The sequence below is a fragment of the Halichoerus grypus genome, chromosome 5, assembly GCF_964656455.1.
Source record: "Halichoerus grypus chromosome 5, mHalGry1.hap1.1, whole genome shotgun sequence".
Taxonomy (NCBI): Eukaryota; Metazoa; Chordata; class Mammalia; order Carnivora; family Phocidae; genus Halichoerus; species Halichoerus grypus.
This window is the reverse complement of record NC_135716.1, coordinates 163,748,668-163,764,745: the sequence shown is the minus strand read 5'-3', so window position 1 is coordinate 163,764,745 and position 16,078 is coordinate 163,748,668. Positions and strand designations below refer to the sequence as shown.

Genomic DNA, 16,078 nt, shown 5'->3' with positions numbered 1-16,078 from the left:
TCACAAGAGGTGCAGAGAAGAGTCATCCTATATGGCTCTCCCAACTTACTCAACAGAGACCCACACGCAGACATGCAATCAGACATCCATACACACAGATGCACAGAGACGCTCACAGATGCACACAGACACAGAGACACACAGGGAATATGGTGGTACCCAACTAGCCAAATGAAAAAAATCTTGGTAACTGAAATAAATTTTTTTGGTAACTGAAAAATTTAAAAACCACTGCAACTTGCTCTCCTCTTTCTCCCTAACAATCTCTAGATGTCTGTGCCCCTGCAAAAGCCTCATTTCTAGTCCTGCCCTCTCTACCATCGCTTCTTCCTCCTAGTTCAGAATACTTGCAGAATGCTTCCAGAACCCACCATGGCAACAGTTGTGCCCTGGGGCGCAGTGATGGTTCAGGAGCTCAAGACAAGCAACTGGCAAGGCTGCCCCCTCCATCCCCAGCACTTTAGCTCTGCTACATCTGTGCATAGAACCAGACACACCTACCCTGACCCACACCTGGCCCGCTCCAGCGTCTCTCCTGATCAGCCAGCAGATGCAATCTCACCTTTGCCAAACTCTTTATTGAACCAAAAATCAACACCAAGCAGACTGCAGAACAAGAATCTCAAACAGCTGGCCCTCCCCTCTTCCTCTGCCCCTCCCTCCGGAACAGCTCAGGATTCTGTCCTGGGGACGGAATCAATGTCTCTCTTCTGGTGGGTAATGAGAGTCAGGTCTCTCCGGGGAAGGTACACTCAGAGCAAGCTCCACCTGTAGGACCCAAAGAGTCGGAAGCCTGGCCAGGGGGCTCTGGAGCTATAGGGGGCTGGCAAAGTAGGCCAAGAATTCCAGGGGCTGCAGGGGGTGGGGCAGGGGTTGGGGGGAAGAGCCCCTGGCCTGGGGATCTCAACGAGGCTTGGAGCTGGCGGCTCATGGACACCAGGGATTCCAGATGCTGGAGCAGGGCCTGGTGGGGACAGGAGGCCCTGTGGAGGTGCTGGCCGGGGCCAGATGGTGCTGCTGAATAGGGTTGCCAGGACGGGCACCGGGGTGGTTTGGGGGGCCGCTGCCCTCGCCCAGGACTCTGCCAGGTCTCTGGCTCTCCCCACAGTCTCCCCCTGCCTCTGGGGGGACTCTGCCAAGCACAGAGTCCCCTTGGAGCCAAGCTGCTATCGCCCTGGCTCGGCTGCAGAGCACCCCTTGGGAGAGGGGAGCCCTTTGGGGCCACGCTGGGACTCCTGTCCTCTGGCTGATAGCATCTCTTCTCCACTTTTCTGTTGAAGGAGACCATCTTTCGAACCTTCCCCCACAAAGGGCCGGACTCTGCTGTGTCTGGAAGCCCTGCTTTGGGGAGCAGCACAGCTAGGACCAGGCTTGAGTGAGTGGCTTCCAGGCCTGGGGAAAGAGGGAGTGGAGAGACCAAAGGCTGGATAGGAGAGAACACACAGTCCCTAGAAGCTGCATTGTGGCTGCAGCAGGTCTATCAATGAGGCCCCAGGGATAGCTTTCCAGCAGTGAGAGGGGGGCCCATGAGATGCTGGGAACAGTAAGGAGGAGGGTGAGCCTGTCTCGGGCACGGGAACGGACTCACCTGATGGAGGGTAGGGCAATAGATGGTCTGACCTCAAGACTGTATGGATTCAGAGTCTACCACATTGTCCCCAGGACAGGCAGCCCAGAAAGGCCAAGTGCTCTGGTTGGAAATGGGCACAGTCCAGCCCTTTACGCCCCACCCCCACCCCAGGTGCTTTGCTGGAGCCACGCCCTGTGCACCAAGGCCAACCTTGGCCTAGGACCGCTGTGGTGAAATATCCCTCCTTCCTGTCACTTGTTCGTGGGTCCTGCCTCTGTCCCGCTGTGTCTGCCTCCAGTGTGGCCGCCCCCTGAGTCTGCAGCCGAGCCGCCCAGCTGGGAGGCCTGGCCCGGCTCCTGACTGGCCGTGTGACTCCGGACAAGCCACCTGCTTTCCCCCTACCTCAGTTTCCTCATCTGGGAGAAACCGATAGCAGCATTCTGATGGGGTTATTCTGAGGACTCGATGAATTAAAAGAAGTGAAGCTTTTGGAACACGGCCCGGCACCCAGTAAGCAATATAGAGCTACTCCTGTCAGTCCACGTGCCCGCCCCCACTGGCCTGGCCGGGCATTGGGGCACTCACCGGGGCCTCCCAGAGGGCGCAGTCCGGGGGGCAGGGGCTGGAAGGCCGGCAGGGGCAGCAGGACCACGCCCACGTGCTCCAGGGCTGCCAGGCCATGGCGCTGCTTGTTGTTGAGGTAGGAGTAGAGCAGCCGGCAGTTCTGGGTGTCCCGAGCCCCGTGTGGGCACAGTCTGGCCACGCAGATGTCCTGCAGTTGCAGGAAGGAGGGTGGCTTTTGGAGCAGCCATCCTTTCCTCCTGCGAACACCCCTGCCCTCATCTAAACCTCTGACGACCCTGTGAGGACGCGTGACCTCACTTTCCAGAGGAGGAAAGAGAGGGCCTTGCCCAGGGTCACACAGTATCTACGGTTACAGTGGGAACTAGACCCAGACACCCTAAACCAGGCCTCTGCTCCAGAGATGGAGAGGGAGGGGGCACAGGGCTGTGGGTCCCCAGCTAGGAGGAGAGGGGGTGCCCAAGGATGGCAGTTACCTTGGCCTCGGCCGGGCAGATGCTGGCCAAAAGTTCCCAGACAGTATTGGAGGGGATGCAGCCTGCTGAACGGATCACTTCCGGCAGGGTCTGGGGGCACGTAGGATGGCCAGTCAGCTCCCTAGCGTCCCACCCACTTAGGGCACACTCAACACTGGCCACCGCGAAGCCACAGCCTTGGGCGATGAGGATGGACGGGCGGTATACCAGAACCCCGGGAAGGTCAGTGGCTGCCCAGGAAGCCCTGACTGCCCCTGCAGGCCTACAGCCTATCTGGGCCAGTCTCCTGCAGCTCCTCAGAAACCCCTTCCTCCTTCCTTGAACCTTCCACCCCCATCCCACAGTTCAGCTGATCATTCGGTCACTCGACAATCCCTCCTAACACCCTCCCCTGGACCAGGGAGGCACCACACTGCTCTCCTGGGGCCTCTTGCATTATGCGTTGGGTTACAGGGAGTCCTTGACCCCTGTGCATCTCCGTAGGAGTGGGGCTGGTGTCTCATTGCCCCATGCCCAGCGCGGGGCCAGGCACAGAGAGGGTACCAAGGCCTTGTTTTAGAATGAGGGAGTAAAAGAATGAATGAATGAAAGCGGTGTGAGCAGCTGCCCAGCCAGCGTGTGAGGGACACAACCCCGGCGAGCAGGGCTGGAGTACCATGAGGAGCCGACAGCTGTTTCCAGACACCAACTGGGCCTTGGCCCTGAACCGCTTGATGGAGAACATGTCCAGAGCTCCCTCCCAGGGCGGCTGGCTGGGCAGGGCCTTTGTGGGTCCAGCAGGCATCTGGAGCCTAGAAAGAGGGACAGAGAGACAGGGCCAGACAGAGCAGGTTAACAGGACACCCCTCAGCATCTCCCTACTTTTCAGAGAAAGTCCTGTGTTCCCAATATGGGTGCTGGAACACTAGTCTAAGCATGGCCTTGTGAGGGGGGGACCAGCAGGCAGTGATGACTGGTTCCATTGCACAGATGAGGAAACTGAAACCCATAGAAGAGGCAGGATTTGCCCAAGGCCACAAAGAAAGGAGAGCCCATACTGCATCTGCTGCCCCCCAGGTGGCTGCCCCCACTGACCCTCTCCTAGCCCCAGCCCCACACCTGTCCTGAAGCTGTGGGGGATGCTTCTCCCTAGTTTGGGGCATCTCTGGAGAGGACGCGAGGGTTGGGCTTGGGGCTCTCTGGAAGACACTGTCCCCTATCCTCCTAGTAGCTTTGAAGGAGCCTGGCAGCTCACCCGAGGGCTTCCAATCTACAAAGAATAGAAGCAGAGACTGGTGGACAGGCAGCTACATGGAGCCAGCCTGGGGCTTTAGAGCCAGGCTTTGAACCAGGTTCTTTTCGAGGTGACCTGGGACACAGGTATGCCCACCCTGCCACCTTCTCCCCAGGCCATGAATCCCTGTTGCTGCTGAGCCCCCTGCTCAGCCCCAGCCTGCCCACCACCCCTGCACCCAGCCTGTGTCTCCCCCCAACCCGTGCAGATGCGGCAGCTGGGGTCCAGGAAGTGGTGCTCGTGCTGCCCCGTGGTGTCCTCGTCCTGCTCTGTGGTGGCCTTCAACGTGGCAGGCAGGGCCAGTGGGCTGCAGTCTATGGACACCATGGGTCCCTAGGAAGCACAGAAGGAGAGAGCAGTGCGCTGGTAAGGTGCTAGGGAAGTCAACAGCTCTCCGTCACTAGGGAGCCTCAGGAATACGGTTCTATTTTTCCAAATAATACATTCTTTTATTATAGAGGTACTGTGAACGTGTTAGAGAAAATTTGTAAAATACAGAAAATTTGAAAATTACCAAAAAATCACCCCTCATCCCAGCACTCAGAGACACTTGTTAGCACTCTGGGTATCCTTGTAGCAGTTTTCCTACATACACGGTGTGGGGGTCCTCTGACTAAAATAGCTGGGGTAGGGGCGCCTGGGTGGCTCAGAGGGTTAAGCGTCTGCCTTCGGCTCGGGTCATGATCCCGGGGTCCTGGGATCGAGCCCCGCATCGGGCTCCCTGCTTGGCAGGGAACCTGCTTCTCCCTCTCTCTCTCTACTGTTCCCTCTCACTCTATCAAATAAATAAATAAAATCTTTAAAAAAAAAAAAATAAAATAAAATAAAATAAAATAGCTGGGGTAAGATATTCCACCTGTACTCTCATTGCATAACTGCGATCACTGTATTCTCACTGTGTCACTGAAGGAGGGGGGGACCGTTGTGTATGCTTCACCTCCACTGCTGGATGGTGGGGTCATTCCCAGATTTTCACCATTACAAACAGTACTGAGGACATCCTTATGCAGAGAGTATTTTCCTAAACTTTCAACTCTGTCCTTAGGACAAGTTCTCAGAACCAGATGACAGAATCAGGGAGAATGAGCATTTTTAAGCCTTGATGCTCACTGCCAAATCAGCTTTTCCCCTCACAATAGAAAGAGCTTTAACCACAAAACAAACATGGCTTTAGGAAGATTTTTTTAAAACATTCGGAAACTTGACTCTGGCCTCATAAACCAGCTGCAGAGTAGCACCAAGGCACACGCTTCAAATCACAGCTCCCCCAGGACCAACTAGTGAGCTTGGGCAAAGGGCTTCCGGTTCCTCATGCAGGACGCTGGCCTCACCTCCCCCGTAGGTCACTGTGAGATCTGAACGAGGCACTGTTGTCTAAGGGGCACACAGCTGGTGCTCGATAAGGAGTAAAGATGTTGTTATGTGTTATCCCCCTCCGCCACTCTGCCACTCCCCCCCCCCCGCCCCGCCCCAGTGAGGACTTCTTTCTGGTCTTCTAGTTCCTCCCTCTACACTTATGTGCAATTTATTCAGGGAACACAGACTGGTTTCGGCTGGGGACTCCTTTCCACACAGGCAGCAGTTCTGGTGCGTGGCCTGGACACCGGCTTGGGGGGCGGGGGGAGCAGGGATTTTTGTCTGTCATGTTCACTGTCATTTACGGAGCGCACATAGCTCAAGGGGTCCATCTGCACTGTCCAGCCCCGACACAGAGCTGATTAGAGGCGGGTGAGCATCTGACCCACAGAACACCCAAGCCAAGCCCGAACAGCCTCCCGGGAGTGACTGAAAGAAGCCAAGGGGGAGTTCGGATTGTCGGCGGGAGGCTGAGCGGATGATGAGTTCATTGATTTGAGGGCTGCGGAGCTGCCATGGCAGGACACGTGCAAGATGGAGGGGCGACGGGGAGGAAGGAGCAGGATGGACATGAGGACGGAGCAGATCTCCGGCGATGAGAGGGGAGTGTAGCAATGCCCTGGGCTCTGGGTGGTTCTGTGCCCCTAGCACCCCGAAGTCCCGCCACCAAAGAGAGTAGGTCTCTGTTCCTCACATCCCAAAACGGTCGCTGATTCAGTGTGGCCCTTCTGCTTCCCAGCCAGAGATCTGGCGGGAATGTCTGGGGCTGGGGAAAACTGCGGTGATAAGACTTATTCCCACTCCATGGCGTTAGGCCCGAAGGAGGGGACCAGCACCGAGGTGGTGAGGACAGGCCAGTCCCAGGGGTTCAAGTCCCGCCCCACGTTCGCCTGGACCCCTGCGGCAATGACCATCCCCTTGTTCACAGTGAAGACCTTGGCACTCACAGTAGTCCGGGGACTTGCTCAAGGCCACCCAGCTGCTGAGGTGAGGAGTGGGACCCTGGGCACAAGGCTCCCCCCCCCCCCCCCGGCGTCGTCAGGTCAGGCTGCCCCTTACCACCAGATCCTCCAAGGTCAGTGTCTGGTCCACGTCCCGCAGGATCTCGACCTCACCCTTGTGGGTCAGTTTGAAGGCCGGGAGGCTGCGAAGCTCCTTCTGTTGCTGCTCAATGATCTCCAGGCCCTGGAGGGGCCAAGCAGCCCAAACTCAGCCAGGTCAGGGCCTCCCAGGCCACCACGAGCCCGAGCATTCCCTCTCTCCCCCGGAGGCCCCTCTCCCGTGGTCCCCCTCTGTGCCAACCCCTCCCTCCCTTCACACTTCGGCTTCCACCATTCCTGCGCCTAACACGCCCTCCCCCCTCAGCTCTACGGCTCCACAGTCCACTCATTCGCCCTCCAAACTCAAGCCCTGCCTCCTCCAGCAAGCCTTCTTGAACTTCATCTTCTCCCACAAGTCAGTTCTGCCTCTGCCTGTGCCCCAGCCTCTGTTCTGGGAAGAATACAGTGTAGCCGAAAGAGTGTGCAGGCTCGGGGGCATCACCTGGGTCGTGACTAGGGACCCCCAAGGTAGTGTGGCCTTGGACAAGCACTCCACCGCTCTAAGCCTCGGTGTATTTGTTTTCTAGGAATCAAATTAAGGGCATTAAATTAAACAGCAAATGTAGAATGCTTGGCTGGGGCCTGGCTCACAGTAAATGCTACCTGTCATTCTTATTGTTGATCAACGTCATCCCTTCTGAAATGTTTCCTGGAAGCCTGGAGGAGGTCCCATCCGAGGGCTGGCCTCATGGGTGTGGGCTCCCGCGGTTGTACCCCGCACGGCCCTTCACAGATGCTGTCACCATCTTGAAATTCTTAAGAGTTGTTGAGCAAAAGGCCACACATTTTTGTTTGGCACTGCCCCCCACAAGTTATGTAGCTGGTCCTGCTCCTGGTCCCCCACAGGTACCTGGACAGAAGCTCAGCCTACAGTGGATAGAGTCACCTAGTGGATTCTAGGTGAATCTAATCAGCCCAGTGTCTTCCAGAACAGGGGCCGCAGAACCCCACCCCATCCCACTGGCCTACTCCGAGATCAGCCCCCTCTCCCTCAGGGGCCACCAGCAAGCATTCCCCAAAGCCCGCTCAGTGCCCACACCTTCCCTGTCCCTGAGCCGTCCCCAGGAAGGGAGAGACCCATGGACACAGGGTGTATGGGGACATGACTGTGAAGCATGAGGGCTGTGGGGTCCCTCCCCCAGCCTGGGGCACCAGGAAGACTTTTCTGGGCCTTCCGAGACTGACATGGGAACAGGGGCACCCCAGGGGATCTACCCCCATCAATGGTGGATGACAATCCTAGACTCCAGACCCCAGACCATCACACCCAGTACCCCAGCCCCTGCCCACAGCCTAGCTCCATAGAAAAGCAAGTGGAAGGTGATACTTCTCGGGGGTCACCTCTCTACCAAGTTCTCCATCCCCAGTCCCTTTCCCCCCTATTTTTGCCTCTTTTCCATTTTTTTGTGGAGAGAGTCTCTCTCTCTCTCTCCCTCCCTGTCTTCCTGCTCTTTCTTTCCATTTCCTCCTTTCTGTCTTGTGCTCCCCGAATTTCACTGTCCCCCCCGCCTCACTCTGCTCTGTCTCTCCTGCACACTCGGGTCCTCCCCTCCCCATATCCCTCCCACATCACCTATCCTGACTTGACCCAACAGCTCACCCTTTTTTCCTCCTGGTCCCGCCAGCGGGCCAGCTCTTGGGGGGCCAGCTGGGTGGAGCTCATCCGCACCAGGTCGTGGGGGGTGACATCTCCCTGAACCACTTTGAGAAACAGGTCCTGCAGGGGCAGGCATGGGGGCTGCACCACACTGCTCCAGAAGCCCCCCCCAACATCCTGCCAGGGCTCCGAGCCCCCAAGGGAGGGTCTGGGCTAGCCCCCAAGCCCCGCTCACCGGATTCCGGGGGTCACGCAGGTTGAACAGCAGGCTGCGGTACTTGGTCTTGTAGCGACAGCTGGTGGCTTGTATCAGGTCGAAGAGGGCTGTCTCAATACCAACAGCGATGCCCTCCACCGCCTCCTCACTCAGCACCAGATCTGGGAGCTCCTGGAGGCTGTGGGGCAAGAATGGAGTCATAGGTCTGAGCCCGCGAGGTGATCTAGGCACCGGCCAGACAGGCAAAGTATGGGGCAGAGTCCGGACCAACTGCGTTTCTATTCTGGGCATCTTCCTATGTATACATATTCATTCTCACCCCAACTCTGTGAGGAGGCAGTATTCTCATTCTCCATTTGTAGATGGGGTGAGCGAGGCTCAGAGAACATAAGGGGCTTGCCCAGGGCCGCATGATGGGTGGCAAAGCAAGATCTGACTGCTCAGCCCATGCTTTATCCTTGGCCCGTGGAACTGGGATGGAGGAAGCCTGGGGGGAAGGGGAAGGCATCAGGCAGGCAGGGGACAGAGCCCTGGCCCTGAATGTAACACAGATTCTGCCACCAGCTTGCTGTGTGGCCTTTGCCAAGTCCTACCCTCTCTGGGCCTTGGTCTCACCATTGTAAACGAGAGCTCCGGGCTCAGAGCTCTCAGATGCTCCCAGGAGAGTCTCACTGTGTCTGAAAGCATTTGCTGTGGGTGACGACCACGAGAACATGAGCAGCAGCAGTGGCTTAATGGGACGGCATGACCTTGAAGCCAGGGAGACCCAGGTTCAAATGTCAGCTCTCCACCAGCTCGCTGTGCAGGCAGATGACCTCACAGCTACAAAATGGGGTTAGTCATACATTCAGAAGCCCTGAGGACATGGCAGCATGGGCCTGGGAGGTGAGGACAGCTCTCAGGATGTCACAGGTGTCAGGGAAGTGGGGAGGGAGGCCTCACCGACTCCACAGCACCTCCTGTATGGCACGGACCACTGTACCCCGTACCCCGATATCCAGGGATAGCTTCTCCTGTTGGGGCTGAAGCTGAGCTGTAGGGGGAGAGAGAGAGAGAGTCACAAACTCCCATGGGATGCCGAGGAGCAAGGGGTGAGAGAGACTCAATGCTGATGGGTTTAGGCAGGCAAGGGGTGGGTCCAACCTCAGGGACCAGAGATGTCTAGGATCCAATCCCAGGCAGCCAGCAGCCCCCCTCCCTCTGGGGAAGGACTGAGGCCGGTGGGTGGGGGGGATCAGAGGTGAGAGAGGAGACTCCTAGCAGGGACTGGGGCCAGAAGCTGGGCATGAGGCCCTGCTAGTCCCCAGCACCCCATGGAAGACAAGCAGCTGCTGAGGGGGCACCCTCCCTGGCCCCTCACCTGAGTCCTCTCCCCCGTCTTGTTCACCAGCCTCCTCCTCTTCAGCCTCCACTGGGCCGCACTGCAGGGAAGGGGAGAGGAAATGAGGCCATGACTCTGGGAGCAGGCTTCCGGCCCCAGGGGGCACTGCTCCCCCCATCAGCTCCCCATGCTCCAGCGGGCAGGGGGGAGGAGGCACTCACCCCGGGACACTCAGCACAGGCCTCATGAAGAGGAGCCCGCTCCTGCAAGAGAAAGAGGATATGGAGAGGGTGGGTTTCGCTGAGGGGAAAGGAATGACTCCTCGGAAGGCAGAAGAGGTCAGAGGCCACCAGGGGCCCATGTTGTCCCTCCTGAGGACCTTAGGACAGCAGGACATGCTGGTCAGCCAGGAACAAAGGTCAGCGACTGCTCCCTCTCCAAATGCACCAGAGGCTCAGCCCCTCCCTTGCTCTGGTCAAGCTCCTGAATTCAGGAGTGCTGGACAAAGAGCACACAGACCCCACTAGGCAGACAAGTGGGGGCCTAACCCCATCTCTGGCTATTACGTTCGGTGTGACCATGAGCAAGTCCCAGCTGCATGGTGGCAGTGACAGCTCTGGGAGGCAGGTGTGAAAGTGTCTCTCTGCAGGGATGATGTCACACTGTCCATGTAAAGAACCTGATCAGTACCTGGCACCTGGTGGGGCCCTGGGCCCTGGGCCTTTCCTTCCTTCTGGGCCTCTGGACAGGCGATGCTAAGCTGACCTTCATCATGTCCTCCAGAACCTCTAGCTTTGGAGGCTGCAGCTCCCCTGCCTGGCCACGGCGGATGGCCCCCAGGAGGTGGAGCACTGTCCCGGAACCAAGCTGCAGGGGAAGAAAAGCACTTCAGAACCGAGCGGCCAAGGCCCTTCAGAGCAGCCCTCAGTTCATCTGTATTCATTCAATGTCTCTCTCCCCCACTGCGCTGTAAGCAACATGCGGACAGAGAGCGTGGATGCCTCGGTCCCACTCTACTCCCAATGCCTAGAACAGGCCTGACGCAAAGTAGCATTCAAGACATGTTTGTGGACTGCAAGGCCTCTGTGCCAGGAGAGGAGCCGGTCTTCATTCTCATCCTCTCATCTTCCCCTCTCACCTCCAGGCCTTTATAAGCATTTCAAGGTGCAGAGTGGTTTTTGGTCTTTTTATGAGCTATAGAATCTATCCTGCTGCCCTTTTTCCTCTGGCTGCCGGGAAGCTCAGCAGTAACTCAGAGTCCAACAGTTGTACTTTTCCAGGATTGGCAGAGGGTGAGAGTTTGTCATACCAAGATTCCCCTTCTCTTCCCCCTTTCCTCTTACTTTAGGCTTTTATCCCATTTCAAGTATGTTTTGATTCTTTTAGTTTATTGCAAACCACAAGGAACTACTGTGAAAATAGATGGGTCTGAAATCTAATCTTTGAATGAATTCTCATAAATGGTCAGGTTCCAAAGTTTGGGGAAAACTGGAAGTCTGAGGTTCAGCATCACAGGGGGTGGGGAGTACTACCGTGCTCTGGAGGAGAGCAGGCCAGGGGGGACCAGGATTGCCTCTACTGTGGAGGACCCCTCCCATCCCGCCAGACCTGAGGAGAGGGAGGAAGAAGAGCAGTAAGAAAAAGCAAAAACCTACGTAACACACGTGCTTCACCCCATGGGGCATTTTCATTTCTTCCTTGGAGAGAAAGGATGCAGAGATTAGGATTCAGAGGACCAGTGACCCCACTGGAGGGAGTTCACAAGAAGACACTCACACAAAGGTGAACAATGTTCAGTGCTCACAGGATTGGCGGAAAAAACCCACAAAAAATAAATGTGTACCCTCCAATGACCATCAAAGGGGGAATGGTTAATAAACCACCACATATCATACTGTGGATTCTAACTGGCCACTAAATAGAGTGAGTCATAATAAATACTAACATTCATTGAGGCTTACAAAGTAGCTGCCCCTGAAGGAAACACATCACACATGATCTTATTATGGTCTCAGATCAACACCATGAGGTATGTACCATTTCTACCCCCATTTTACAGATGAGGAAAACTGAGGGTCAGAGAGGATCTGAAAAGTCCCACAGCTACTAAGCAGCAGAGCTAGGATTAGAGCCTACTTCTACCTGACCAGGCGCCGAACTGCGGGCTATCTGGACAACACTGACAGATGTGGAAAGATTCATGGAAAGATGTCAGGGTGTATTATTTGAAGGAAAAAAAAATAGGTTACAGAGCAAGATCTGTTGCATAAGCCCATTTATGTAAATATATATTTATAGACGTATAATGAAGGTTATCTCTGGGGAATGAAATTCCAGAGGGACTTTCAGTTTCTGCTTGTAGACACTTGGGTATTTATGATATTCAAAATGAGCATGTATTTCTTTTATAATCAGAAACATATTTTTTAAATTAAAAAACAGGTTTAGAACAATGTGTGTAGTGTGCTACCATTTGCGCTAAAAGAGAAAGAATGTTTAAATTTGTATTTGCTTGAATCTGCATGAAGTATCTCTGGAAGTATCCATAAACCTAAAAACAGAGGCTGCCAGGAGGAAAGGGAAAGGGAGCTGGAAAGGAGGCTTTTCACTTTTTTTTAAACCATGGGGATGAATCAGCCTTTCAAAAAAGTAAATTGAGGAAAAGGGGGAGGGGGAGAAAAACGGGACAGCTGGGAAGAAAGCAGGAAAGATATTAAGAATAGCCCTCCGTGGCTTAAAACTTTCTGACCGGCCCCTGTCTTGGGATCTGTCCATCAGCATTATGAGGCTCCAAGACAACAGGGAGCCAAATCTGACCGGCAAAGACTTCATTTATTTATTTATCTTTAAATATTTTATTTATTTATTTGACAGAGAGAGAGACAGACAGAGAGCACGAACAGGGGGAGCAGCAGAGGGAGAGGGAGAAGCAGGCTCTCCGCTGACCAGGGAGCCCAACGTGAGGCCTGAGCCCAAGGCAGATGCTTAACCGCTGAGCCATCCAGGCACCCCAGCAAAGACTTTACATGCTGTATTTATCAGACTAGAATACAAAATATGTGTAATATGTTCAACAAAACAAAATAGGGAGTCAAACATATGAGTGCAGGGCAAAACAATATTAAACAATAACCAAGAAGATTTGGTTGGGAACCAAACACAACTTCTGGAAATAAAAATATGATAATCATGAAAATGTAAGACTCCATATCTAGGTTTGGTAGCCTATTAGACACAGCGGAATAAGTTGGAGAACTAGAAGACACTTTAAATGATCCAGAGTATTCACAACACAGAGACTGTGAAACAGTGAACGAGACAAAAGGACAGAGTGAAAAGGACTAACTGATTAATCTGACCGAAGTTCCAGAGGAGAGAGGAGAGCCAGACAGAGGCAGTGTTTGAAGATATATGGCTAAGACTTTTCCTGAATTGACAAAAGACAACAATTTACAGATTCGAAAAGCTCAGTGAATCTCAAACAGGATAAGTAAAAGTAAATCCACACCTTGGCACAACGTAGTGAAACACCAGTGAGGAGGAGATCCTAAGAGCATAAAGAGAAAAAATAACAGCTAACACTTTAATAGCACTGAAAATGTGCCACCACTCCTGTGAATGTTTTCCATTAGCTCATTTAATCCTCACCAAAACCCTATAGGCTAGGTACTGCTACTATTATTGTCCCCATTTTACAGAAGAGGAAACTGAGGCACACAGGTTAATCAGCTTGTCCAGTGTCTCACAGCTACCAGACCAAAGAACTGGGATTTAAATCCAGGCAGTCTGATTCTAGAGGCCACACCTTTAACCATAGGCATAAATGCTTCTCTCCAAGACATTTTTAGCTACAAAGGAATGGCAATTAGACTAACAGCTAACTTCTCAATAGTCACAATGGAAGGCAAAACAGAGTAGAATAATATTTTCAATGCGCTTAAAGCAATGTGCTTAAAGTCAACTGGGGACCCATACAAAATATTTTTTGAGAATGAGGATCAAACAAAGGTATCCTAGAGAAAACCAAGAGAATTATTGTTATCCTTGATAATTTTATTTTTCTCAGGAAACAAAATGGTTTTTTAAAATTTATTTATTTGAGTGAGAGAGAGCACAGAGGTGGGGAGGGGCAGAGGGAGAGGGACAAGCAGACTCCCCGCTGAGCAGGGAGCTTGACATGGGGCTCCATCCGGGCGACCCCGGGATCATGATCTGAGCCAAAGGCAGACACTTAACTGACTGAGCCGCCCAGGCGCCCCACAAGAAACGAAATGTTAAAGGATGAACTTGAGGCAGAAGAAAGGAAATAATACCTGAGAGAAAAGCTGAGACGCAAGCAGGAATTTTGAGCAAAGAAAATAACAAATATGTTGTTAAATCTAAACGAACATTGATCATATGAAACTGTAACAGTGTGTAATTGGGGGATTAAAAAATAAGATAGGAGCAATTTACTGGATAATAGCACATATATTGGGAAGGTGTATTTAAAGCAATTAAATGTAATTAACTGCATTTAATTAAAGCATTCCAGGATCCTTATATTATTTCAGAGGCAAATAACAGTAGTTAACTACCTTTAAACTTCGACAAGTTAGGTATTCGTTTTAAAATTTCCAAAATTGGGACCCCTGGGTGGCTCAGTTGGTTAGGCGGCTGCCTTTGGCTCAGGTCATGATCCCAGGGTCCTGGGATCGAGTCCTGTATCGGGAGCCTGCTTCTCCCTCTCCCTCTGTCTGCTGCTTCCCCTGCTTGTGCTCTCTCTGTCTCTCTCTCTGACAAATAAATAAAATTTTTAAAAAAATAAAAATTTCCAAAATCACCACCAAAAGAACATAAACAGGGCATAGAAAATTCCCAACTACTAGAGGGGTAAAAAGGAATAAGGAAAAAAAATCAATCTAAAGGGAGGCAATAAAAGAGGGGAAAGTATAGAAAAGGCAGGATATATATGCAAAGCACAAAATAAGACAGTAGGAATAGATTCAAATAAATTAGTAGCTACAACAAATGAAAATGAACTAATCCTTGAGATAAATACAAAAAATCAGACCTTTAAAAAAAGAAAACCTAATTAAAGAATATTTATAAGACCCACCTCTAAAATACAAAAATGCAAAAAAGAGTATGAGAAAAAAATACAATAATATGTGAACAGGCAAATACCAAGTGAAACAAAGCTTTGTAGCTATATTAATATCTGACAAAACAGACTACAGGAAAAAAACTAGGAGCAAAGACCTCACTACATAAAGACGAGCAGTTTCACCAGGAACCTATCACAACTCTAAACGTATAAGCATCTAATAACATAATCTCAAGAAATATAAAGCAAAAAGTGACAAAACTGCAAGAAAAAAAAAAAATCCACCATTATAGCAAGAAATGTTCATGTATCTCCCTAACTGTTGATCAATCTGGCTGACAAAATAGTAAAGATTAAGAAAAGATTTTATAAAAACTATTTATATAAAAAAAATTTTTTTTAAAGATTTTATTTATTTGGGGCACCTGGGTGGCTCAGTCAGTTAAGTGTCTGCCTTCAGCTCAGGTCACGATCTCAGGGTCCTGGGATCGAGCCCCACATTGGGCTCCCTGCTCAGCGGAGAGCCTGCTTCTCCCTCTCCCTCTGCCTGCCGCTCCCCCTGTTTGTGCTCCCTCTCTCCCTCTTTCTGTCAAGTAAATAAATAAAATCTTTTTATTATTTATGTGCAAGAGAGCACAAGCAGAGGGAGTGGCACAGGGAGAGGGAGAAGCAAACTCCCTGCTGAGCAGGGAGCCCGATGCGGGGCTCAAACCCAGGACCCTGAGATCATGACCTGAGCTGAAGGCAGACACTTAACTGACTGAGCCACCCAGATGCCCCCTGATAAAAACAATTTAAAAACTTCATCTGTGTACATATATGAACACTTTTCCTAACAAATAGAAAATACATATTCTTTTCAAGGATACATGTGACAGATAAAATTAAGCCTGGACCATAAAGCAGATCTCAACAAATTTCAAAAGATTAGTACTTTTTACACCAGCACTGCCCAATAGAAGTATAAACATGAGCCATGTGTGTACTTTCAAGTTTTCTGGTAGCCACATGAAAAAAAAAGTAAAAAGAAACAAGTTAAATTAATTTTAAGGATACCTGGATAGCTCAGTCAGTTGAGGGTCCAACTCTTGATTTTTTTTTTTTTATGTTATGTTAATCACCATACACTACATCATTAGTTTTTGATGTGGTGTTCCATGATTCATTGCTTGCGTATAACACCCAGTGCTTCATTCAATACATGCCCTCTTTAATACCCATCACCAGGCTAACCCATCCCCCCACCCCCCTCCCCTCTAGAACCCTCAGTTTGTTTCTCAGAGTCCATAGTCTCTCATGGTTCATCTCCCCCTCCGATTCTCCCCCCTTCATTCTTCCCTTCCTGCTATCTTCTTCTTCTTTTTTTTTTTTAAACATATAATGTATTATTTGTTTCAGAGGTACAGGTCTGTGATTCAACAGTCTTACACAAGTCACAGTGCTCACCATAGCACATACCTTCCCCAATGTCTATCACCCAGCCACCCCATCCCTTTCACC

At 51.8% G+C, this 16,078-nt stretch overlaps 1 protein-coding gene across 8 annotated transcripts in view; it reads right to left on the bottom strand.

The window, feature by feature from the left end:
• Positions 1–558: 558 nt before the first annotated feature.
• SPOCD1 (SPOC domain containing 1) overlaps positions 559–16,078 on the bottom strand; it is a 38,418-nt gene continuing 22,898 nt past the window's right edge. For 4 of the 8 annotated variants that reach the window (XM_036098717.2, XM_036098748.2, XM_036098771.2 and 1 more), the window contains 13 exons: positions 10,183–10,359; positions 9,714–9,755; positions 9,532–9,592; positions 9,114–9,204; positions 8,190–8,349; positions 7,958–8,074; positions 6,317–6,442; positions 4,102–4,234; positions 3,727–3,877; positions 3,284–3,419; positions 2,629–2,718; positions 2,156–2,342; positions 559–1,392 (listed from right to left, as the gene is read on the bottom strand). In XM_036098717.2, the coding sequence (XP_035954610.1) occupies positions 728–1,392; positions 2,156–2,342; positions 2,629–2,718; positions 3,284–3,419; positions 3,727–3,877; positions 4,102–4,234; positions 6,317–6,442; positions 7,958–8,074; positions 8,190–8,349; positions 9,114–9,204; positions 9,532–9,592; positions 9,714–9,755; positions 10,183–10,359 (2,136 nt within the window). In that variant the 3' untranslated portion in view covers positions 559–727. Of the gene's footprint in view, positions 1,393–2,155; positions 2,343–2,628; positions 2,719–3,283; positions 3,420–3,726; positions 3,878–4,101; positions 4,235–6,316; positions 6,443–7,957; positions 8,075–8,189; positions 8,350–9,113; positions 9,205–9,531; positions 9,593–9,713; positions 9,756–10,182; positions 10,360–11,147; positions 11,190–16,078 lie in introns of all 8 variants that reach the window. The other 4 variants (XM_036098701.2, XM_078073488.1, XM_078073489.1 and 1 more) reach the window with 3 other exon arrangements.